Source organism: Numida meleagris, chromosome 2, assembly GCF_002078875.1.
Source record: "Numida meleagris isolate 19003 breed g44 Domestic line chromosome 2, NumMel1.0, whole genome shotgun sequence".
Taxonomy (NCBI): domain Eukaryota; kingdom Metazoa; phylum Chordata; class Aves; order Galliformes; family Numididae; genus Numida; species Numida meleagris.
Window position 1 is genome coordinate 130,260,820 of NC_034410.1, and position 24,863 is coordinate 130,285,682.

At 38.2% G+C, this 24,863-nt stretch overlaps 1 protein-coding gene across 2 annotated transcripts; it reads right to left on the reverse strand.

The window, feature by feature from the left end:
• EIF3E (eukaryotic translation initiation factor 3 subunit E) lies at positions 744 to 23,072 on the reverse strand. Of its 2 annotated transcripts, XM_021386899.1 has the most exons (13): positions 22,917 to 23,072; positions 21,169 to 21,283; positions 17,259 to 17,376; positions 13,670 to 13,712; positions 13,120 to 13,224; positions 11,742 to 11,867; positions 10,379 to 10,503; positions 9,549 to 9,675; positions 7,928 to 8,029; positions 6,906 to 7,015; positions 1,875 to 1,977; positions 1,537 to 1,671; positions 744 to 910 (listed from the first exon to the last, which is right to left on the reverse strand). In XM_021386899.1, the coding sequence occupies exons 1-13, from the start codon at positions 23,004 to 23,006 to the stop codon at positions 872 to 874; spliced, it is 1,338 nt and encodes a 445-aa protein (XP_021242574.1). In that variant the 5' UTR covers positions 23,007 to 23,072; the 3' UTR covers positions 744 to 871. The 2 variants fall into 2 exon arrangements, with proteins under 2 accessions (XP_021242574.1, XP_021242575.1); XM_021386900.1 differs by lacking the exons at positions 21,169 to 21,283; positions 22,917 to 23,072 and adding an exon at positions 18,167 to 18,302.

Below are 24,863 nucleotides of genomic sequence, written 5' to 3' on the forward strand. Positions count from 1 at the left end.
AAAGCTGTGCAGACACTGTCTCTTCCTTTCCCATATTTGCATTGACCTCACTGATCAGTCAGTCTGTACTTCACAGAAAACCCAAGATACTTTTTTAGAAAACTACTCTGGAGACATGACATTATCTTCTGCAGAAAAGAGGTGCCAAAGAAAAAAATAAATCAATTGGGAACAGTGGCTGAAGAAAGCCACATTAAAATAAATTTCAGAAGTTACAACAGTCAAACAATACAGGATTAATTTATTCATTGCTTTATGATTCTTCAGAACTTACTTTAAAAAACCTTTAACCTACCAAGCTATACAGGTTGAATCTATAATTCTGAAGCACAACATCCACCAAAACCATTCTACATATTGGTTATACTAGGTTTTTCCTAGAGATGTAGGTTAGAAATGCATTAGCACTAATAAGCTTTTTCTGTAAAAAAAATGAAGATGTGGCAGCAAAGAAAAAAGATTTTGATTTGGCTGGTAGGGATGCATTTATTCATACCATATGCTTTTCATTCATTTGAAATGCAGCTTTTGCAGTAGAGAACAGTTGCATATAAACTTGTATGCTTATAAACTCAGATGGCTCTAGAAGCAGTAACATCCCTTGGTACAAGGCAAGTACAAACAGAAGTGATACTTAAAGTTTTGCAAACTGTAATCTAAAATCTCCATAATACCATTATACTAACAAGCCCCAGTACAATATCATTAAAGTACCAAACTACACAAATTAGAGATAACACAGGTAGTTAAAAGTAGCCAATTTTATTCAAATAAATTTTAAGATGAAACAACTGCCTTCTCAATAAGATTACAAACTTATCATATGCTTTTTATGCAAATGAAAAATGAATTTTCCCGCTACAGAATTACATCAATAGAATCCAGAGTCTTGAGTAGCCCAGTTAGGTGCCTAAAAACAAACAAAATAAGTATCAGTAAAAAGTGATAGAAGAATTGAGTATCACATTAAGTTTCATACAACTCCCATCTAATGGAGTCAACTTGTCAGCTTCCCTATCTTCACTGGTGGCTGACCAACATATTCTCTAGTCCTGAGTCTTCAACATTTTTCTTCCAATAGTACTTACTCACAAATACTTGTACCACAGATACTGTAAGGAGAAATACTGACTCAAAACCCAGTATTGTCAAAAAGCACCATGTGTGATGGAGAGGGTGATCTAACTCAGTATTCAATATTCAAAATAGTTTAAGTATAACCCACTCAGAAAAAGTAATAGCTACTTCCATACACGTCACCTCCTTAAACAGTGTTTTTGGATGGTGAAAGAGAGCATTTGAAAGGAACACAATCAAATAACTGAAACAAATAATTACACATCCTCTTTTCCTGTTTTGTAGTGAGAAGAAAACAAGAATCAGTATACGAAATAAACATTTCTCAACTCAACTTTTGGCCCCAGAACTAGAATTAAGCATGTCTGAGGAACTAAGGAACAGGCTAGAATTACATTTTAATATCAATCACAGAAAGAAAAAAAAGCAGGGATTCTGAGAAATACAACTTATACTAACCTCTGATCTGCCACTCTGATTCAATTTCTTCTCAATGTTCATAGCCAACATTTGGCTACGAAAAGACAGGCTTTTGGTCTTCTCAATCACTTGCTGATAAGGTGATACTGCATTGTTGCCCATAACTACATGGCCCTAAAATACAAAAAAAGATACAGGAAATTTAACAGTCACTCAGAGTGCACAAGCATACATTTTAATGCTCTGCTCTCAGAACTTCTACAAAGTTCTCTCTCACACAGAATCAAAGTTAACTACGCTCTGTATGCCACAAAAAACAAACTGGAACTCACTACTTCTAAATGAGAAATCACTTTGATCCATGCATACAGTCTTACCAGCTTTGAATCCAGTTTGGCATCTAATCGTGCATTGCGGATTAGATTGACAATCCATCTTTCTGCTTCCTCAGGAGTCATATTTAGTTTATCTGCCAACATACTAGAAGATAACAGACTTATCAAAAGACAAAATATGATCACTCTCATGTTGATAAATATATTCAGAGCCTAGAGACTACGCATTAAACCAACAGACGAAATCTGGCACAGCACAAGGCTTGTCTTCAATATTTTTATGTAACTGGGGAGCATACTTCCCTCTGATTGAAATAACTTACATACATTCCTTATTCCCCCCCTTTGTATCTTTCATCTCCATAAAACAGAAAAATCCTGTCACTGCTTGGTATATTCTGAATAAGGAATTAATTTCTTGAATTACACACTTACTGCACTTGTATCTTTATATATTCCTATTAAATCTTGCCTACATGAAAATTCATTGGAAAATTGTCTATTAAGTAGTCTTACCACAACATAAAACAGCAACTACTACTATAAAATGAAAAACTGAATTCCTTTTACTCTAATTTAAACCTAGATGGCAGTCAAATTTTGAGAGTAATTAGTCCAGTAAAAGTGTTTGACTGTTATACAACTAGCAACAAACTTCACTCTGAAGTTCCAGAAACAAGTGCCACAAGAACACAGAGCTTGGTACAGAAGATTAAACACATTAATCATGCATTTGTAGTAGATACACTACAGTGGTCTGCAATTTCAAGGATGACTAGGAGAGGAGGGGAACAGAGAAAAGAAAAAGCTTAATGAAACAGGCACTCTTATCCAGAAATAATTCCCTCTGATTGCGTTTCCTGTGGTTTTGCAGCCAACTCCTTCAGTTTCCTGCTGGCATTTGGCTCCTAGAGTTTATTTGTAACGCTCATTCTTCCATCAGCTTCCAGACTGCGTTGACAAACATGAGGTAAGGGCTGCAGACATCACCCAAACCCAGCTCGCTATGCTGGAGTTGGACAAGAGGTCAATTTCTCACCAGTTTACAGGATCTTGCTTACACATTTTTCTGAACCCAAGAGTAATTTTCATTTTTGTACTAGTTACTGCTCCATCATTATTAGCTAGTCTATGTAGCTAGACAACCTATTGAGTCTTCTTTATACGGTCTTTCCTCCTACATGCTCTTATCTCCCAACTTCCTTCCAATTTCATTTCTGTCACAGATAACTATGAAATGAGGCAAGTAGAAATATCAAAGTAAATTAAATACTGAACTCAGTCAGTGAAATAAAAACAAATATACAGCAAGGTATCTGGAGTTTTACAAAGAAAGGGAAAATAAAATCCAAAAAAGTTACTACTGTTTCATCTGAACTTTTAACCTGTGGTGCACTTCAAAATTGTAGAGTTATGGCAGACGAAGCAAGAGAACAGAAGACATCACAGATGTACAAGTTTTGTAGAATTATTAGTATCTAAGCAGCAATGGATACTGGAATTTCAGTAGGAACAAGCTACATTTTTTTATATCTTTGAATTTGTGATATTAAGCACTTGACTCTAAACAAAAGAAACTCCAAATTGAAAGAACGTTAGGGGAATTCTCATGTTTCTCTCTTAGAAGTATCAGTAGGATTTTGATAAAGTAAGTCCTCCAGATGACCACAAAAAGTGGCTATTGCCACTACTTCGTGGATTAAATAACCTCCCTTTGTTATTTGGTTATACACTCCAGCTTTGAAGACCACCAAGAAACAACGAGGCAAGGAATTGGGTAGCATAATGTTGGAAGTTGCTCCTGCTCTGAGTTGGAGTTAGGTGCACAGGCTCAAAACAAATGACTTCTAGTGGTCACTTCTAAGCCACAGCACCTAGATTTTGCTTTGTCCTTAACTTACAGTCCCTCTGTGCTGAAGGGAATGTCAGTGCACCACAGGTTTATAGGGAAGAGTTACACCAGAGCAGAAACTATTAATTGCTTCACATCTAGAAGATAAACTGCACCTTCCTGAAGAGCCAATGAAGATGAGGTTTGTTAACATGCTAATGAAGATTACTCATTAAGTTCGTACAAGAAATTAAACCAATTATTCCTCCTTCCCATTTGTGGGAGACTGCAGTGACAACTATGATCAAAACCAGCCTAAAAACTAGATTCTTCTGATTAGATAGAAAGTTAAGATGCACTCAAAGAGTGAAGTGTGCTCTAACTGCTATGATGGGTTTAAGCCTAGTTTATTCAAATTATAACTCATTTTAAGCAGAACACATGGAGGAGCATGGATGCCAGCATGTTCCTGAGCAACATTTTTCACTGTAGATCCAATCCTTGCACACCCACTATTTGCTAACGTAAGTACAGTCCTAGGAAGTTCTTCAACTCTTAAATATATTTGAGAAGGAATACATATCCTCTACACTTGCATACTATTAAACAGAAGAGCCATGAATTGCTTTATCCATATCTATATTTGTGAAAATAGGCCTATCTCTGAAGACAATGAGCCAGTAAGTTTAAAAAGTTATATGGACAAGCATATAGCACACCTCTGTACAACTTCGGTACAGGTTGTTTCTTCCTCCAAACTACATAATGAAAGTGACAGAGGGCAAAGAGGAATAAGAAAACTTATCTGAACTTCTAATTTTGAAATTTAAATTGACTTAAGATTTTAAATATTAAATAATTGAAGTTACTAAGTAACAAAACAGCCATATTTCAGTGAAATAAAGTATTCATATCAGCATTAGAAATCCCTAAGACTTTATCAAACCTTTAAGGCAAAAGATGACCCAATTTCAGCATTTGCTGCAATTAGACTCCAGCTTAGAGTCCCCTCACAGGCCACACTGAAGCAGCCATCACCAACTTAAAGTGCCTGGTAGCACAGCACTGAGGAGATACCTCCCTGGCAAAGTAACAGTCAGAAAGCATTTTCAATCCTTCTAAACTAAAAACACTGAAGATTTATCCTGATTATAACTATCTTACCATTCTTCTACTGTGCGATTAAACATGCATGTAGTACTCCTGTCTGCCATATCACATTACATGTTTAAAAATCTCTCCAGATTATTTCCACCCCTCTGTTTCACAAGGAGGTTCACTTACTAGGTTCATGCAGGAAGAAATGTTATTTAAGTTTCCCCTGCATAAACAGAAAGGTTACTGAATTTCATACAGCCTCATATAAACAGACCTGTAGTGTTTTGTGCACCGAAAGATAAAGAGGAATAAAGCATACTCAACTCTTCAGTTACATATGGGTATATCAAACTAATCAAATCACATTCTGATCTAATTTAATCTATTACCCCCTGCTAAATGTGGTATTTTTAAACAGTAAACTAATTACAGAATGATTTAGCACTGATAAATTTAAAATTACAGCTGATAAGGAAACTGTGTCCTTTGGAAAAATTATCAGCTGCCTAACAGATGTAAGTATTTAGAAAATCAAATAAGCCACCTATTTTCTATTTAACTTCAGTAACTGCAGATTTCCACTAATTATTTCCAAGTTTCCTTCTGAATACTTGAGCAATATTTATCAAGCACTGTGGTACAAGTTTTCAGCTCTAGAAATAGCAGTTGAAATTGCTTATTGAGAGAGAAATGCACGGACTCTGCTTCAGCCACACTTAAAAGCATTCTGACAGGCCAATTCCTTCAAAAAAATGTCTAGAATGCACCAAGAAATACTTATGCATCCCACTGAAGCACAGATTTAATGATTGTTACAACTTCCGCGGAAGTTTAAGGCTCGCGTCCATCATTGTTTTCACTAGGTCACAGTGTTTAAAGTCTCATTAGTGATAATTGATTCCACATGCAATTACCAGAAATTATATCATGCCAGCAATATCCATGCACAAATCAGTTTATCACTTTTCTCAGGACACATCATTACAATTATGAAATAAAGACACTGCTACCTGTATTTCCAAATCACAAAAAACAAAAGCAAACTAAAATATTTTATCATATGTGGCACAAAACTGTATGAACCATACAGCAATAAATGTTGTATAAAGAATAATATGCCATATACCTAGAATTGTCAAATAAAACTCGCTATTTTTGCTGTAATTAATTATCTATGATCTCTTTCAATGGGAACAATTGTAATGTATTAAGATGCATCTTCTAGGTTCTCTACTCATCGCTTCTTTGATCTGATGTCTAATAAACTTCTAATAATGACATCTAGCCCTTATGTTTCTCTCTGTAAACTCTAACTTCATTAAGAACTTGTGCCTTCACAGTATGAAGAATCACTCACAGGAGATGCATGACCCTATATAGTTTTATAAACCCCAGAAACTCAACCCTAACAGAGCTTGGTTTATATAGATATTTTTCCAAAATTCTTACTCTGAAGTCCCTTTATCTGCTGTTTGGGGGATCTCTCCAACGTTCTCTAGAGATTTTTAAAGGACATGGACCTACAGAGAATGGAGGTATACACCAACTGTAGTGGGATCTCAAACACATATAACATTTTCTGCTTAGTGTCTACAACAAAGGTACTGGAACCAATTCAATTGAAAGGCCTGCATTTGGACTACTAGTTTGAGTAAGTGGCAGACATCTTTGCTAATAAGAATATCACTGCCTTATAGCTCAGTCATTTCAGTAGCGCTCAGGGAGTAAGATATAATTAAAAAAGCAATACAACTCCAATCACCTTCAAGGGTGATATCTTAAGACATAATTGGTTGACATACCTAAGTCTAAGTAAACATTACCGTATGTGCTATGATTTACTTAATATTACCATTCTGTATCAATGTGAGCAAAAATGAACACTTCGTTGGGTGGGGGTGGGAAGAGGATAAAAACAAGTTCTGTTGAACTTCATTAAAACTATCTAGCTTTAAAATATGACTGCTGTAATTAAAATGATCGCTCTAGAGCTATAAGTCTAGGAAGACAACTACCCAGTTAGGGTTTAGTTAATGAAAATCATTACATTCGATGATTGAACTTTCACTACAGGAGTTTATGCTGTTTGTTAATCTCATCTGCAACTGAGTTTTCTGTACAGCCATGTTAGAAAATTATCTTACCCAATGCTGATACACTGATGGATGCGGCAGAAAGTCTCAAATATAAAGAGACGGGCATTCTCAATGAAGTCCTCCAGGCATGCAACTAAGAAGAAATCATTCACAAGCACCTGCAAGAGTAAGGAGAAGAGGAACACTGAAAACAAACATGGAAAGAGTAATTTCTTTGGTCACTGATCTTGCTTATTGATGGAATGCACAACCTACTAGAAACTGTTCTCTGCATATTCCATGATGGACAAAAGAGTCTGTATTTAACAAGACTTCTCATAAATCTACATACTGCTGATTAACATCACACATTAACCTGATAACTGAGGTTAGATTCAAGAGCACCATCTACAGTTCTCATAACTAGACGGAAGATCCCCTCAGTAATGCATAAGATCTAACTTCCTCTTGTGAGTCTTCTCTCATTCTGTCTTCTTTTACAAGCCAGCTTCATTAGCAGTACAACTGTGCACATTAAGTTCAGATTAAAGGACTACCAGCCCTAAGCAGTAATAGAATTACTAATCATCTTGTCTACCTAATAAGGTAACCAATACCAGTGTAAAGAGTCAAAAGAGATTAAAACTGGCACTAGATTTCAGCTGTGAGAAGTGTTAACTTTTAAAATAGTCAACCCAAGCATTACTTATCTTTATACTTGTTTTACAGGAATATACACCTACCTATCCTAATTTCAATGTTTTTAGCAACACCATTCCCGAGTGCAACATCTTTCAGAACAGAAAGTAAAGGCATCCTTTTCTTCAAACTAACACTAACGGAGAAGCTGAAGCTCAGCCAGAAGCACAATCACTTATTCACTTTTTGTTCTAGATGACTAAATATAATTTTAAAGCTAAACAAGACTTACTAGTAAAAACAGTTGTTCAGAAAAAAGACGAAAACACAACTTAAAGCTTAACAGAAAAATGGAATTGAGTTCCATTTCAAATAAGTCAGTTGGCTCTTGAGAATTTTATACAGACCTGTAATCAAAGCAGTAAAAAAAACCACAGAATTATAGAGCTTACCGTTTCACACTCCCTCAGCTTCTTCTGTGCACCATCAAAATCAAAATTAACATACAGGCACTCCACAAATTCCGTGATGGGGTCCCTGTATGTGTAGGACTCCTGTCAAAATAAAGAAACACAACAGTATTAGGAATCGTAGCAACAAGCTCACTTGAATATTACGCTCATTGTTCAAATAATTAGATACTGGAAAAATGTTTATGCATGTTTCTCTTCTGAGAGCCACATGAGCATCTTTTTTTTAAAGTAGTCTCATTAAATATCCACAAGTACAATCTCACTTTGAGCATTTAACACTGCAACCTTCAGGTCAGAAAAACGTCCGTGACTATAACTCATCTTGTATCAAACATTTTAGTTTATTAATATATGGCAAGAACAGATGTTCTTCCTAAATTTTAATTTCAAGAACTAGTTCAAATACTTGATACTCGAAACTAAATCATCATTTGATAGACACAAACAAGGCAAGGCTAATACAAATAATGCTAATTCCTCTATACAAAATACTCCATTTTGATATTACTTAAGTTACTCAACTTAATTACAAGGCAGAAACAACACTTTGTACACATCTGTGAGTGTGAATTAAGATGTATCAACAACACCTTCTGGCATGTTCTTAGCACACATTTGAATTTAGCTGTCATAAATCTGTTACTATCAGCTTCAGTACATAAAGACCAGCAAATTCAAGGAGTTACTAACAAGGCTTTTTAAGTTGTTAGACCAAAACTATTCTTCCTTCCCTGAAGAACTGTATTTACAAACTCATTATTTAGGTTCAAAATTTAGTTTTATGGGCCACTGCATTTCTTCATCACTTAATTAATGCTCATTATGTAAAATGGCTTTGATAGTGTTTTCCATTTAATAGAGATGGACATGTAACTGCCTAGCTATCAGTGACTTGCCTCTTAGTATCAGCCTGCTGTGTAACACCAAACAAATCACTTTATTCAGTGCTTCATCCTTCCCCCACAGACAAGTTTGAGTCACCCGGTGTGAACCACTTTCAGATCTATGCAACTTTAATATTTCAGAGTTTGCTATTATGAACCATACAAAGTAGATGATTACTATGTATCTTTCACTACCATTAACCATATAAACTGTTATGGTATAATTTGTGTTTAAAGGCTGACGGCTTATGCAAGTCACATGTTATTTCAGACCAAAGTCTGCAATAAACCCCTTGATCCCTACCAAGCAGCTTGCTTCTTTCATTACTCCAGTAATATTCTACAACCACTCATAACTGTGAGAATGGAAGCATTTAAGAGATATGTGAATTTGAACATAATCAGTGTACACAGATCAGTTTTGAAACAAGCAGTATCTTTTACATAAAAAACTCCTTGCAGTGATGATTGAAAAAAAAAAGAAGAGTATGATTCAAAACCATTCCAAGTACCTCGCTGAATTTTCTGCACTTAATCTTACAGGGGAGAGGGAAAGCAAAACTGAATGATGCACATTTTACTTCTCAATGAATGACTTCAATGAGGAAAAAAAAAATCAGCATGGAATGTGTGAGAAACCCCAGAAAAAGCACATTAGATGAAAGTTATACAATTTCAGTGAAAAGGAACAGAAACTACTAGAGATTTGTTCTTACCTGCTGAATAACCTTGACCAGATCTTTCAGCACTTGTCTACGTTTTCGAACATCCTTATTTGTTATGACTGCAGTAGTGAGATATCGGAGGATGTGTGGGCACATTGTCTGAATCGCATTGAGATACCTAAAGAAAAATCCCATGAGGTTCAGGTAATATAGTTTTCCATCAAAGACTCATTTACAATAAACAGCTTATAAATAGTTTATGCTACGTGCTAGCAGTGTGCATTTATTCAAATAAAGAAGGATGATTTACATTTGTTAACACTCTGATGATCTTTAGCTGGGGGCAGGAGAAGGGAGAGAAGGCAGCAGTGCACTAAGTAGTAAAGAAAGGGCAGTTAGCACTGCAGAACAACAGTCCATGTACTACTGATAATTTCTCAGCAATAACCTGCTGTAAGTATCACATAGATGTAACAAGTTAGTTCTCACAAACAACAGTAGTGTTTCAGTTCACAATTTTATTCTTCTCAGATTTTCCTCAAAAATCCTTCTCAAATACATCTTATAAAAATCCAGCTAAACAGCTCTAAAGGGCATCATCTTTCCCTGCCACCCTAAAAGGTGCAACAGGAGTTTGGTATCTAGCATAAATAGTTGTTATCCCATTCCCTGGAACACCAGAAAAAAGTGCCAGTTCTTCCTGTTCTACTATCTACCTCCCTGAAAAAGAATAAATTATACAAAAAGCCTCAAAAAAAAAAGCAAAAAGCATTATAACTTCTGAGACAGCTTCAGGCTGCAGACTCAGTGTTAGATAAGACTGCACAATCATCTTTCTTACTGATTCAGAAATCCCAGCAATACTGAGCAGCACAACTTACTGTGGTTGATAGAGAAAGAGATCGATGATATTGTCTCTCCCTTTAGGATGATTAAAAAACACAAATAAAGACCAGTGGATGAGCCATGTTCTTTGCTGAAGGGACTGCAGAGGAGAGCTGACTGACTGAAAAGAAAAAACACAACAATTTAAACCAAGGTAATAAGATTTCAGTTCTTAGAAGACCACCATACTAATGTGAAGTTATTACTCCCGTTTTTAATCTTGAGTTATTTCTAGTTCTTCAGACCACAGCTGAAGAAGGAATCCTGCTTGGCTTCTCTACCTTTTTAGCTTATCATCTTTTCTAAAGCATCACAAGAATGTTTGCCATAGACTTCTCCCAGTAATGAGTCACCACAGAATAGGAACATAACCTTCATTTAAACCAACTGATATGGCACAAAAAGGGATTCAGCTCTATACACTGCTGGATTTTCTCCAAATTTCACAGCAATACAAAGAGCTAGAATGCAACATGTTAATGAATGGATATAACAAGTAATCACTCACAGGATCATGACAACAAAATACTATCAATCTACTCAAAAAGCCATGGAAGTTTAATGACTTAATCTAATTTCATAGTCTATTACAGCCATGTAGGTTCATGAAGATTAGAAAATCTTGAGAAAAGTTAGCATTACTTATCTGCCATGCAAGACACAAAACAATTCAAGGGAGGGGAAAAGAAGCAAAAGCCCTTCTGAAGATTTTGGTTTAGAAGAGTAAAACTCCAAGTTATTATACATATGGCCCCTGAAGCCCAACAAGCAGACAGTAAGATAAGTTCTTAATCATGTCACCTGCTTTGAATTAATACTGCAGTCCCACTCTTTCACTCCCTGTTCCTGGTGCCCATCTGAACTCGCATCATCACATGTGAAAGAAGCTACATTGATTGAAGCCTGTTTCTGATAACAAGCTTTCTTGCATTTTTTATTAAAAATGTTGTTTTCTTTAAGGCAGAGTATAGTTTAGATGCATATGTTTACTTCCTTACATTAAAGGAACAGTACAACTCCCTGAAATTTAAGTAGCAGTTTCTCATGACACCATGCTCTCAAACCCATCCTTGAGGCAGGTTTAGTTTGAGGCAAGAGCTTAAGGTATTTCCAATATATTTTTTTTTTCTTAAAGCGATAAAAGAAAAGCAAGTCATTTAAAAAGAAAGCTTTCATATTTCTTCACCTTTTCTTTCTCAGCATCCTTTTGCTTTCTCACCACCATTTAAGGAATGCACAACTGTCTCTAGTGAAGCATGGTAAACAGCTCTTAACGAGACTTCAAGTAATTCATAGCAAAATTTGAAAACTAATAACTATAACCTCTCACTTCACTAACATGACCAAGATTGTACTTACATTATTATCTATTGTCTCCTTCAATCTGGTAAGATCTTCCATGGCTGCATCCCAGTTCTGCATGAGAATTTCAGATGCCAATTTCCCCCACAGTGAACTCAAAGCATTTCTGTCTGTTGCTGGAACCTATTTTTAACAACAGAGTTATACTCCATTTTTTTAATCATCATTAACTTCTAGAAAAAGAAAAATATTTTCTAGTAATATTTTTAAGTTAAAGAACATTAAACTTGCATGGTTCTCTCTCATTAGATATCTTTCTTAAAGCAATTTACGTACATAAATAAAAACAGCAATAAAACTTCTGAAGTCAAGACTAGAAAATCCTGAAAGACAAAGCTCCCTGCTGCTGCAGCTCAACTTAAACTAAAATAATAAATAAATGGCTGAGCATCAGATGACACTAGTTCCAGGTCTTTCATACCATGTAAGGATGCTTCTGAACTATTAGAACAGAACTCTTACAAAGCAGGTTCCCAAAGAACTTGTGAGAACAAGTAATCACATCATAAGAACTAATATTCTTAAGCTCTTTCTGCCAATGCTGCAAGAAAAGCATGCTTCTTATAGAAATGCCCAGACCAACTGTAACTTTGCAGTAGCAAGTCTATTTCCTAGAAGGGCAGTTCTAAGGTCAAGCTGTGTTAGATTTATACAGGAATGGGCTATGCTAGGTCATTCAGTGTCAAATTCTATTCACAGATCAGTTAAAATAGCTCCTTCATAGGCTGTCATCACACAAAGCTCAGAAGAAAAGCCTTCTTAGAGTTAGTAAAAAATATACATTAAGCTATTACCAGCACAAAAACAGTACGTATGTCAAATAACTAATTTCAAAACAAGAGCATAATCCTAAACCTAGAAATAAAGCACTGAGAATTAAGGACATCTGCTCACAAATGTTTTGTGAGTAACTTACTTCCTCCCTCAGCCCATGAAGCATGCACAACAACAAATCATACAGAAGAATTCAGCCTTATCAACATTTAGATGAAGAACTCCATTCATTCTTACTCACAACTCTATTTCATTAAGATTTAATCTTAAAATTACTTTATGGATTACAGTCAATTAAAAGAAGTTATTGCTACTTACTCTAGCAGTATTTCAGGAAGTTTAGGATAATTTTCATAAAGTCACAGAATAGCTTGGGTTCAAAGTGACCTTAAAGACCATCCAGCTGAAACTGGATGGTCCAGCTTCCAACTCTGCTTCCATTGGCAAGGTCGCCACCCACCAGATCAAGCTGCCCAGGGCCCCATCCAACCTGGCCTTGAATGCTTCCAAGGACAGAGTATCCCCAGCTCCTCTGGGCAAACAGGACCAGTGCTTCACAACTCTCAGAGCAAACAATTCAGTTAACACACCTAGAACTTACCAGAACCCTGAAGAAGTACAGGTATTCTGCAGCTCCAGAGTAATTGCCACATTCATACTGGAACTTCGCATACCTGTAGAGTGTATCTAGGTACTCCTGTCTAAACTGAAAAGAAATATAAAAAACATTTTCCTCACTAGGAAGACTAAAAAATGTTGTTACAAGCCCATTTTAATGGTAACCTCTAAGATCTTTAAAAGTTATTGTAACCAGGAAAGTCTATGCAAAACTACTTCAATCCACATCACTGAATTAGTACTTATGCTGGGGGAAAAACAGTTGAAATTCTGCTTTACAAAGTAAGGGACATCCTAGTTACAAGGATGTAACTAACATTAAGCTCTAGCTACATTTTTTGTTTGTATAAAATGTATACACTGAAAGACATTCAAATAGAGTATTTCAATACTAGAAATTCTGCCTATTAGCTACATTCAAGTGACACGTGCCAAATTACCAGTACACAGCTGTTCAGTTGCTGGCTGTGGGGGAAGTACAGTGGAGATGTTTAGAACTGAATTCCAACAGATAAAGCAATTAGAACACTTACACCATGCTTCTCAGCTAAGTAGTCAAACAGCATTCGACCATCCCTAAAACAAAAAGATAAAAACTGATGTTTTTACAAAACAAACTGATTGCTACCACGCAACACCCTTCACAACCACCTTCAAACATTAGAATTACCTAATGTTACTTTAGAATGATACTTGAAGACACTGTACAAAAATAACTGCAATAATAGTGAAGCAACTATTCCTAGCATTATGAAGAAGTTTTATTATCTGTTAAAATACAGTTTAAAACAAGTACTACCAGCAAAAACAACTACAATCAAGAAAGAGTGGAAGATTGTTTTCAGTTTTACAGCATCCTCAGCTTTCAGTATGAAAATTCAGTTCTGACTCAGAGCTCTTCTCACTCCAGTTCTAATTCCATAGAAATTACTCTAGCCAAGTAGTTGAGAGTTTAATAGGAGAAAAGGGGAAAAAACAAAGCCAAACAGTTAGGAAGTAATTCTTCCACTGTTAAAACTGGGAAACAAATAAGCAAACCTCTACCACAGAGGGAAGTATCTGCAGGATACAACTGTTTGTATTTGTGCACTTAATGAGTTCTAAACATTTACAATAACACTTCTGAATCTTTTTTATTCAACATGCACAATAAAAGAACAACCACTATTATCTTGATCAAAGAGAAGTTCAAGCCTCCTGTATACAAACACAGCTTTACCTACAGTCAGTCTTATTAACAACCACTGGATTTTAGATACCTGTGATATTATTAAACAATAGTTGATTTTATTAGTTTCTTAATCTAGTATTTAGAAAGGTCCCTGATCAGCTCCTAGAGTGAAATTTTAGCATACCAGCTTTTTCATCTGGTGACACACTGCAATCATCTGGCAACAAGCACCAACACTGAATTCATATGCATAGTTGAAGTTGAATTCATTGCCAAATAGAAACCATCTTCACTACTTCATTATACGAACCAGCTTTCTACAATACAGAAAAAAATATTATATTTTCTCTTTTAATTGCCCCTCATACCTGTAGGTAGCCCCTACTTCATTTTTTCAGAGAACTCAGAAATCAGTTGAGTTGGACAGATGTAAGTACTCAAGCCTAAATCTCCTGAAGAGCCACTTAACTAGCATTCGATGAACACAAATTGCATCTTATTTTATAAAGCTAAATCCTTTTCTTAAGCTAAGAATTGCAAACCTCAGTAATACTTGTGGAAGCAATGAAATAGCATCACTGGTTTCTTCCAGTGGAAGATTCTGCAAGCATGATGGATATTGACTATTTCTCTAAAACTTTTAAAGCCTTGATGTCTTTCTCCAACAGCTGCACAAAAAAATATAAATGCAAAACATCTCATATTTTAAAGCCTCTCTTACATATCATTTTCCACCATTTCCCAGACTTTGATGTTCCAGACAGCACTGTTCTGACTTGAAAGCTGTGATCTAGAGCCATGATGATGTGAAGCTCCAAGTTTGACACAAGCTCCAAATCACCAACAGAAATTCACAGAAATAAGGAATCAGAAGTTGTCACTTTATCTGTAAAGAACACTACTAAATTCTGTAGATAAAACCTTTTCAGTCCAATCAAGCCCATTACAGCACGACCCCAATGATCCAGACCAGAACTGCCAGCCAAAAACTAGTATTTGAGTGATAAAAGTTTTCAGACACTTTAAAAGAGAAAAAACATCATCAGTTCTGAAGCAAAACTTGCTGCACATGGGGAATAGCACCAGCACTTCTTAGCTTTAAGCAAGTTACATTCCATGTGGAATTTGTTTCAATTTTTTGCTTCTGAACAGTGTTTATGATGTGGAATTGGTACTACTGCTCAGCTTCCATGGACCAATGATCAAGTCACAAAATGAATTTCCCATTAAATACTAGTACTTTGTTGCAACAAGGTTTCTAGGCAAAAAAATTATACTGACCAGCTAAAGACAAAGCAAGAACTGTATGAGGTCTCTGCATACAGATCACCAGTTATTTAAGTTCAAAACCAGGATGATATCACTGAGTACCTCGTTTAGAATTTATATAGTCCCAGTTAATAAGGCCAAGGCAGTTAAGTGCAATTGGGCCTTTCACTTTCAAAGTTGAATTTCCACACGCTGCTGAGTGGCTACCTTCTTCACACAACCACAAGGCATAATCAAATATAACTCCATCTGTTACTAGAAAATATTCTGACATGCACATTCACAGAAATTAGGTAGAGTTTACTTATCCTGACAACACTTCTATCAGCAGAAGTTTAAGTACTTTCTGACTGTATCAGAAGAGATAATAGAAGCTTTTCCCTGAAGTGCTGGAAAGCTAACCAATTCCATTATTTCTACCAAAATCTTGTTTCGTGTGTGCACTGAGACCCAATGCACTGCATCTCACCATTTCTGCACTGATGAAGATTAAATTAGATTAAAATTCTAGAAGCAACATGCTGAGTAGAGAAAACGCACACTGTTCATCTGCATGGGCCAAAAGGGGTGACTAGACTGCTCAGCAAGCTGGGTAAGGAGGGGAATAGGAGAAGGATGGTAATCTGCACTTAAAACAATTAAGTTTTTCCCTCAGTTATTCCAGGTAACTGTTCTCTTTGGAAAGATTACTCAGGGTAGTTTCAGGTTGTGGATTTGATGTTTTTCCTAAGAAAATTCCAGAATCAATACAGTCTTCCATACCAGGAGATGCACACAGCTCATTAACAACAGATTTAAGCACTGGCTTCACCTTCAAATTCAAGTTGAGTATTAGATGCTCCATCTAATGCAGTACACTATTCAAATCTTAGAGTAGGCAAGCTCAATCAAGGATCTAATTAGTTTCCAGCACAAGGGTTAGACACACAACAGTAATAACAATATTTCTAATGTGAAGACAACCAGCAGTAACTTCACTAAGCAAATACCACCCATCCCTCTGCTAAAGTCATGCAGTTACTTTCTCAACTACTACAGCTGAATCCTTTCCCACAGGGACTAAGGAAGCTTCAACCATAAAACTCATAGTCCTCAGATAGCATTTAGACACTCATTCTACTATAATTATTCTCAGAAGCAATTGAGAAGAAATTGGACACATCTTGGAAAAAAAGATTGCTAGCACAATCTCATATGAAGTTGGCCTATCCAAGGCAGGGAATGGAGAGAGTAAAAGAACAATTATGCCTGAAAGGAACATATGCTACAACACCAGAATGATGTTCATCCATTAAACCCCTCAAAATGGGGAAAGACAGTATTCCACAGCCTTCCATGGAAAGCAGAAAAAGGAAAGAAGATAGATGACCTCCTACGAAAGAGGAATTTCAGTTTTTTCAAACCATATTTCACCTCCAAAAAAAACCCAGGCTGTACTGAGTAACTGGCACTTGTCCACACTTGATTCAGCTGAAGATTAATTGGAGGAAATATTTTTGTGCAACACGTAAAAGCAATGAGAAGAGTGTATGGCAAGGTCAATTACCTCATCACAAACACTACTCAAATACAGGTTGAAGTAAAAACACCTTTCCTTGCAGTTGCTACACAGACAGCATTCCTACCATCAACACCGAAGAGATACCAACAAGTCCTCATGAGAAAATGACATTAAAAGTTACCTAGTAGACTGCATTTGCCTTGTTGTCTCTGGATCCTCGAACATCTTGACAATAGGTTCGGTTTCAGCTTGTAGCTGTTTCAGCTGTGCAACAACAGTTGTTCTCTTCTCACGCAAAGCTAAACAAAGAAAAAAACATTTCATGTGAAGATTTAGCTTCTGCAAAAACTAACATGTAATCACATAGTGCTTACAGCACATTTAAATAGATTTTCTTCCAACTCCTACCTAGCTTGTCCTTTCAATCAAGTCACAAAACCAGAGGTACCTAACAACTCATTAGCTTAAAAAGAAGCCTCCATCATTTGGTTCCTCTCATACAGTGCACAGCTCCAAACCACCCAAGAGCAGATATCTAAAATAGCCTGGCTCAAGCTAAGGTATGTTCAGGCTTCCACTAAAGGAGAAGCACCTTATTAAGTCAGTTTGCTCATTCCAAATAAACCTGGAAAAAAAAAGCAAAAATCCTAAGCTATGATACTAATTTGATCTCCCTCTAACCAACCAGGTGCTAAAAGTGCACTTTTAGAATATTTAACATCATTATGCATGCCTACTCAGAAGCCTTTATGAGAAATTGGTAAGAAACAGAGTGGCCATCCGTGGCTTCAGGTGCAATGAGGTGAATACTTAGAAGTTCAGCCCATGTGCTTAAAAAAGACAAGACAGTAGCACCTTAGGACTGGAAATACAAGCCAAGAAATTTATGGGATCAGACAAAGACAAACCAAGACCAAATCTCAGGAGATAACAGAACCCAAGAAGCCAATAATAAAGAGGGTCACACACCAGGGCACAGAGCATTACAGTGAGTCTATTAGACTTTTCTTTCTTGATTTCTTTTGTAGAGGATACCCAAAGTGGATAACACCATTACAGTGACCCAACCTAAATCTAAGAGCGACTTGCCTGACAGGAAGTATTCCAGTAAAGAGAAATTATCTCCAACTTCAGAAGAATCTTGAAATTTTAAGAAAAGGGGAAACGGACGAAAAAACAAAAAACATTCAGTTAACTCGCTAACAAACATTTTTCCTTTCCCTGTGACATCTCCTGGCTACGTAATCATAAAGTGATTGTGGAAGGCAAGACATTTTTAAATCTACTAGACTGTGAACTTTTGCTACAGTAAGACCTTAACAAAAAGTTACAGTAAAATTGAATGAAGTCAGCTAGCCTGCAAGTAGAAAGAATCAGCATACACATACATTCTGTTAAGAGTAAGCTATCTTTGCATAGAAAGTTTCACATAGAGTCAGTTGTTCAGATTGCTTGTGAAAGTATTACCTCTGCTACTCTATTTTCTTAGAAAGAGAGGCAAATATCAAATAAGTCATCACATTAAGAGAAGTTCTATACAGCCAAAGTGACATATGCAAAGCAAAACATCATTAGCAAGATTAAAGTTGCTGGCCAGTATGAAGGCAGTTTTCCCAATGGCCAAGCTCGTTCAACTCAGGTGCAGCCATGAGCTTCAAGCTACACAGCTTGAAAACCTGCTTAAATAATTGGCTGTAATCAGACAAAAAAAAATTGAACTACTTTGTGAAGATGTGCTATTGATACTATAATATTCTCCTCCAGCAGTTTAGAGAGTCTGGAGCAGGGAAAGAAAAAGAAAGTTTTCAGCTTTGAAAATTTAACAGCCCTGAGACCATCTGTAACCAGAGCTATCAGTAACTGAAAGGTGAAGCTATCACTGTAACTGTTACTTAGATGAGAGAAGTGAAAACCTCTCATAACCTTCTCATAACTGGCATTATCAGCCCAAAGCAGCATTGCATATACACCTATAAATGACAGCCAGTGGTAACATATGAAACATTTGATCACAACGTTCAATCCAACATCTGTAAATCTTAACAGTTCTATGTATTTCAAAAGAGGCTGTGAGTCTATAGTTTAAAGAACCTGGAATGAATAAGACTCAGAGGCAGAACAGCTGGAACTTGTACCCAAGTGAGCAAAAACACCTGAAGCTCTTCCTCCTAAGCTGCAGACAAAGCAAACTGTAAACCCACTGCAGTTTAGAAAAAGGTGAACAACTCCATAAAATGAAATAAAATGTATAAACAGGGTATAGTGTATATTCAGAGAATAGTGTTCAGAATCAAAAACAAAAACTCACAATAAAGATACAGTGAAAGAAAGAAAAAAGGAAAAACAAACATGAATAACGTAAACTAAAAGTAGTAAGGTATCTTATTTTTCTCCTCCCCCCAAGAAGTCACGCAGGAAGATAGAAATTTTCTTCTTAAACTTTTAAAAAGTAATGACTGTTCATGAGAGTGGATAGCAATAGGGCAAAGGGGAATGGTTTTAAACTGAGACAAGGGAGATTTAGGTTAGATATTAGGAGGAAGTTTTTCCCACACAGAGGGGGGTGATGCACTGGAACAGGTTGCCCAAGGAGGTTGTGGATGGCCTGTCCCTGGAGGCATTCAAGGCCAGGCTGGACGTGGCTCTGGGCAGCCTGGTCTAGTGGTTGGCGACCCTGCACTCAGCAGGGGGGTTGAAACTTGATGATCTTTGAGGTCCTTTTCAACCCAGGCCATTCTATGATGAAAAATCATGCAGAAGGAGACATTTTTCTCTATGATCTAACATTAATCATTAGTTCATAGAAACACAGAATGGCTCAGGTTGGAAGGGACCTCAAGGATCATCAAGCTCCAACCCCCCCCGCAGGGTTACCAACCTCCAGATTGGTACTATAGCAGGCTGCCCAGGGCCCTGTCCAACCTGGCCTTGAACACCTCCAGGGACAGGGCATCTACAACCTCTCTGGGCAGCCTGTTTCATCACCTCACCACACTCTGAGTAAAGAACTTCCCCCTGATACCCAGCCTAAATCTTCCCTCCTTCAACTTAAAACTATTTCCCCTTGTCCTACCATTATCTACCCCTTCAAAGAGTTGACGCCCCTCCTGTTTGTAGGCTCCCTTCAGGTACTGGAAGGCTGCAATGAGGTTACCTCGCAGCCTTCCCTTCTCCAGGCTGAAGAAGTCCTGCTCCCTCAGCCTGTCTTCATGGAGGAGATGTTCCAGCCCTCTGATCATCTTTGTGGCCCTTCTCTGGATCCTCTCTAATAGCTCCCTGTCTTTCTTGTATTGGGGGCCCCAGACCTGGATGCAGTACTCCAGGTGGGGCCTCACGAGGAGGGAGTAGAGAGGGACAATCACCTCCCTCTCCCTGCTGGCCACTCTTCTGATGGAGCCCAGGATACCATTTGCTTTCCAAGCTGCAAGAGCACACTGCTGGCTCATGTTCAGGTTTTCATCCACCAGGACCCCCAGGTCCTTCTTTGCAGGGCTACTCTCAAGGAGTTCTTCTCCCAGCCTCTATATATGCCTGGCATTCCTGTGGCCCAAGTGCAAAACCTTGCACTTTGTTAGTTTTCATACGTCTTCAATGCTTTCATTTGGAGTTTCTCCTAGAGAAGCAGCATTTATCTGCCAACATAAGTGGTTAAGACATGCATATCCAAAAACAACTGTATCCTCTCAAAGTCTAAAAATCAGCTATAGACAGCATAATGGAATTACAATGGAAAGCTAACCTTAATACATCAGATCTTCAAGAGAAAAAAGTTATACTTATCTCAAGGCACTTTGCATAGCATTTAACTTGACAGATGAAAAATAAGTGCAATTCTTTCCTGGACCACTGAAGTGCTTGGAATAACCAAGCATTGAAGTACCTTGCACATCACTCTCAGATGAAGTTCTTAATAAACCAACAACCCCAAACTTCTCAAGAGTAGGTGATGTTTTGGTATTGTACATTCTCACCTCAATGCCAAAGCTAAACAGTATTGTACTTTCTGAATGCCACATTAAAAGTACTACCAGCTATTAATTTAAATGCAGAACAAATACATAAAACTATCTTTTCTTAACTGAGCAACTTACCATGTGGAATTTCATCAGAATACAGATTTTTGTACACATCCATTGCAAAATCCACCATGTTGGTATCACTAAGGAGATCCAGTTTTCCTTGAAGGAGTTCTTTTTCATTGTATATCTAAAACAGAAATCATGAACAGATTTATTTGAATACTACTAAACACTTCCCAATTCATGTTATTCAATCACCTTTATTGATACAGTCCAATTTATGAATTTTGTCCAACTGAATTACTCTAAATGTCAAACTCTCAGCTTTTCAAGATATCTGACAGCTCAGTCAACTGGCATGGTTACCATACAGTCTCTCTGTACCTCTAGTCCCAGCAAGATAATGCTAATTTCCTGCTATTTATGAATGCAGGAGCTTCAAAAAAAATAGTTAGAAGATAAGTCTTATGTTTTCAGATGACTATTCCTAATGGAAGTAAATGAGTTACTCTGTGGGCCAAAGCAGATAACGAATTATTCATGGAGGGAGGGGAGAGAATCCAACGTAAAAGATTTGACCAAGATTTAAAACAAACCAACAAATAAACACACACTTGTTCTGGCCCCAGAACTTCAGGAAACAACCCAGACGAAAAGATACTCCAATGAACATCTTCACAGAATAGCATTCTGAGTAGTGTAGGCTCATGTTACATAAAGTGAATCTCAGAAAAGATGCTCAAGATCAAACTTGAGTTGTGGCACAGCTTAGTCTAAAACATAATGTCTACAGCTTTAGCAAGCTTCGTTGAACTTGTGTAGTTGGTTCATTTTCTTTAAGCTTCTTTAATTACTTCTTCAAGGTCCTTGTAATAATACAGCTATGCATTGTAAACAACTGCTGTAAAGTCTTTAAGATTGAGGTGAGGGTGTAAGCTCGCAAAAAAACCCTCAAACACACATTTGCATGAAGGCTGTGTTACAATTCATCATGTCACAATAACTCAGACATAAAACCTGAGAAAGTTTAGATCAGCTTTGAACACTATAGTATATGAGATAACATACTGCAAGAATAGCTCTGCTCAACTTAAAGCAGTTTACAAAAGTGAAAACATAAAAAACACCCCAGGATGACTGTTACCAACCCAAATCCACGCACTAGATGGGACAACTGGACCTGCCAAGTTCTTCTAACACATACGTGCTTGGCTGGCTTATTTCTGAAACCTGAAGTAGCACGCACTTGAAAATCCAAAGCTTGCACAGCCTTGCATGTTTTGTTTCCTTTTTGAAATCGAGAAGGTAAGTACCACCTTAAGTAATTTTAACTGATGCGAGTTTAGTTTGAAGCACCTCCGGCATGATCTGGTTTCACACAAGGATCCAGCTTTATATCAATACAAAAAACAACGAGGGATGGGACAAGACAGGCCTTACGCTTGGTCTAAGCGCAAAGAGGAAGCCAACAGCGGCAGCGTTTGAGCACTGAGGCTGGTAAGTACCGCCGCCCACACCGCCGGCCCCACGGCCCAGCGCCGCTGACAGCCGCTGCGGAGGCGCGTGGCGGGCGGGAGCGGCCCGCACCACCGAGGAACGACGGAGAGCGAACGGCGGCAGCGAGGGAGAGCTCCCACCCTCCTCCCGCGTCCTCCCCAGGCAGCACACACGCCAAGCCGGCGCAGGGCCGGGCCGCACCCACACGGCCTAAGCGAAGCAGAGGCACCGGCGGCACCCGAGGCCGGGGCGGGCGCCGACACCATTCCCCGCCGCTCGCCCACCCCACAGCTGTCTCCCTCACCCTTAGGGCTTGCACGTACCTCCTTGACAGAGAGGAACTCCAGCAGCGGGAAAACCAGGTGCCGGTCCAAGAAGTGCGCGATCTTGGTGGTCAGGTCGTACTCCGCCATCTTGGTGCGGGAAGGAAAGAGGCGGGGCGAACGGCGGCACGCGGGGAAGCGGGCGGCGACCGCCGCTCTTAAGGGCGCTGCGCCTGCGCGGGGTCTGCGCCTGGGCGGCTCCGCCCACCCTGACTGAGGGGAATGGTCGCTCCGACGCATGCGCAGGGGGCTTTTGGTGGTCGCTGTTGTGAGGGCGGTAGTGGCGCTGTGAGGGGTGGTGGCACGGCTGCGGGGTCTTTGATTTTACCGAGTGGAAGGAGCGAGTGAGTTCGAGTCTGGGAGCTTCTAGTCCTAAACTTGAGGTGGCCTGGGGCCTGTGTGAGTGCTGGCTGTAGGGCCGCAGTGTGAGCGATGAGTGTGAGGCCTGCTGAGGAGGCTGGCAGGTGGCAGCGAGCCAAGCAAGTGTGGGAATGCTTTATTAAGTTTGGCCGTAGAAATAGAGGGGTCACTAATGTCATGGTAGCCTGGATATTGTATGTAGCCTGAGTCAGGAGAGCAGTAAGTTTGCCAGGATATAAACTCACTCTTGCTCTAAGTGATATAGAAGGTACGCTGTGCTTATAAAGTTTTGAGACTTAAAATGAGCATTCTCCAACAGTCAGAAATTAAACTCAGTAGATCAGCTGGATTTGTGACTTATACACTTGTTCTTTGAGTGGCTTGACTCTCTTTTTTTTTACTAATCTGTTCTTTTATTGCTACATTAACATGTGTTCTATCCAAATATTGAACAAGTTCAACAGAGGTACTTATTTTGGTGTTGATTTTTTTTTTGTTGTTGTTTTTTTTGTTTACTTGATTATGGGCTTTTTAGATTCATTCATTATAGCATGACACGGAGACAGAAGGGACCTGTAGCGGTGGTGGAGATGATGTTGTACAGTTAGTTGCTACGACAAATGTAGGTTTTCTTTACAGAGACTTTGGTCCTGAAAGTGTTTCCACTGTGTGTGGTCTAGGCTGCTGTCAGGTACATGGGGTGTGTAAAGACCTGTACCTACCACAGCTGTGCTGTACATTGAAATGTGAAGCTGATATCTTTTATCATGTCATGCTGAATCTGTCGTGGCAGCTACAGCAGGTAAGTTAGATGTTTCACAAGCTTGTTTCTTGCAGGTTTTTCCATAGTTGGTCTCTTTTGTTCCTGTTCTCTGTGAACTTTCTCCTGCCTGGCCTGAAGTCTGGTGCATCATGGGGAGCCTTCCAGCCCTTCACACAGAAAAACTTTTCTTCTGCATTTGTCATTTCATGTGAACTGTTTTTTTACTCTAAAAGCTGTATGTGACATACCTCTTGTCATCATCTTTTCATTTAAGACGGTTTGTGCGCATCTGTAACGTCATAGTAGAAGTGCCTATATTTTGCTTCTTCTCTTACATTGTGGAGAACAAACTAGGATTTATTGAGGCAGCGGATATGACGCTGAAGCTTTTTCTTTCACACAGTGATGAAATGGAAACGTGTAGCTAAGGGAAGGAAATAAATACAGTGAATAAAGCATTTGTGTGGAGAGTGTTATTGAATAAAAAATGGCCATGTTTCCAAGTGGCCAGTGGTCAAGAATGTATGCAGTAATTTGGGTGGAGAGGATCTAAAACGTGGTGTATAACTGTAACTTTGTGGCTACGGCTCTCATCTGAATTGAGGGATTGTGAGTTCTGCTGGCTTTTTATTTCTGTTGGAGTTCTTTTTTTCCCCCCCAATTTTTATGAATTATTGTATTCTCAATGTGTGTTTTGATTGTGTTATAAAGGCCTATGTGTTTTGTTTCTGAGACACAGAAAAGCTTATTTTTCTGAATAATGTTTTGAGACAATACTGGAAAGGAATTGTTCATTTAACGCTGTATTGTTGTAGTGAATGGAC

Excerpts from the sequence above, each read along its gene's own strand:
- EIF3E (XM_021386899.1), bottom strand. The coding sequence starts at position 23,006 with ATGGCGGAGTACGACCTGACCACCAAGATCGCGCACTTCTTGGACCGG. Across the intron at positions 13,713-17,258 it reads AGGCAAATGCAGTCTACTAG|GGATGGTCGAATGCTGTTTG; the intron begins GTAACTTTTAAT and ends TTTTTGTTTTAG. Across the intron at positions 10,504-11,741 it reads AGGAGACAATAGATAATAAT|TCAGTCAGCTCTCCTCTGCA; the intron begins GTAAGTACAATC and ends TTTTCTTTTCAG.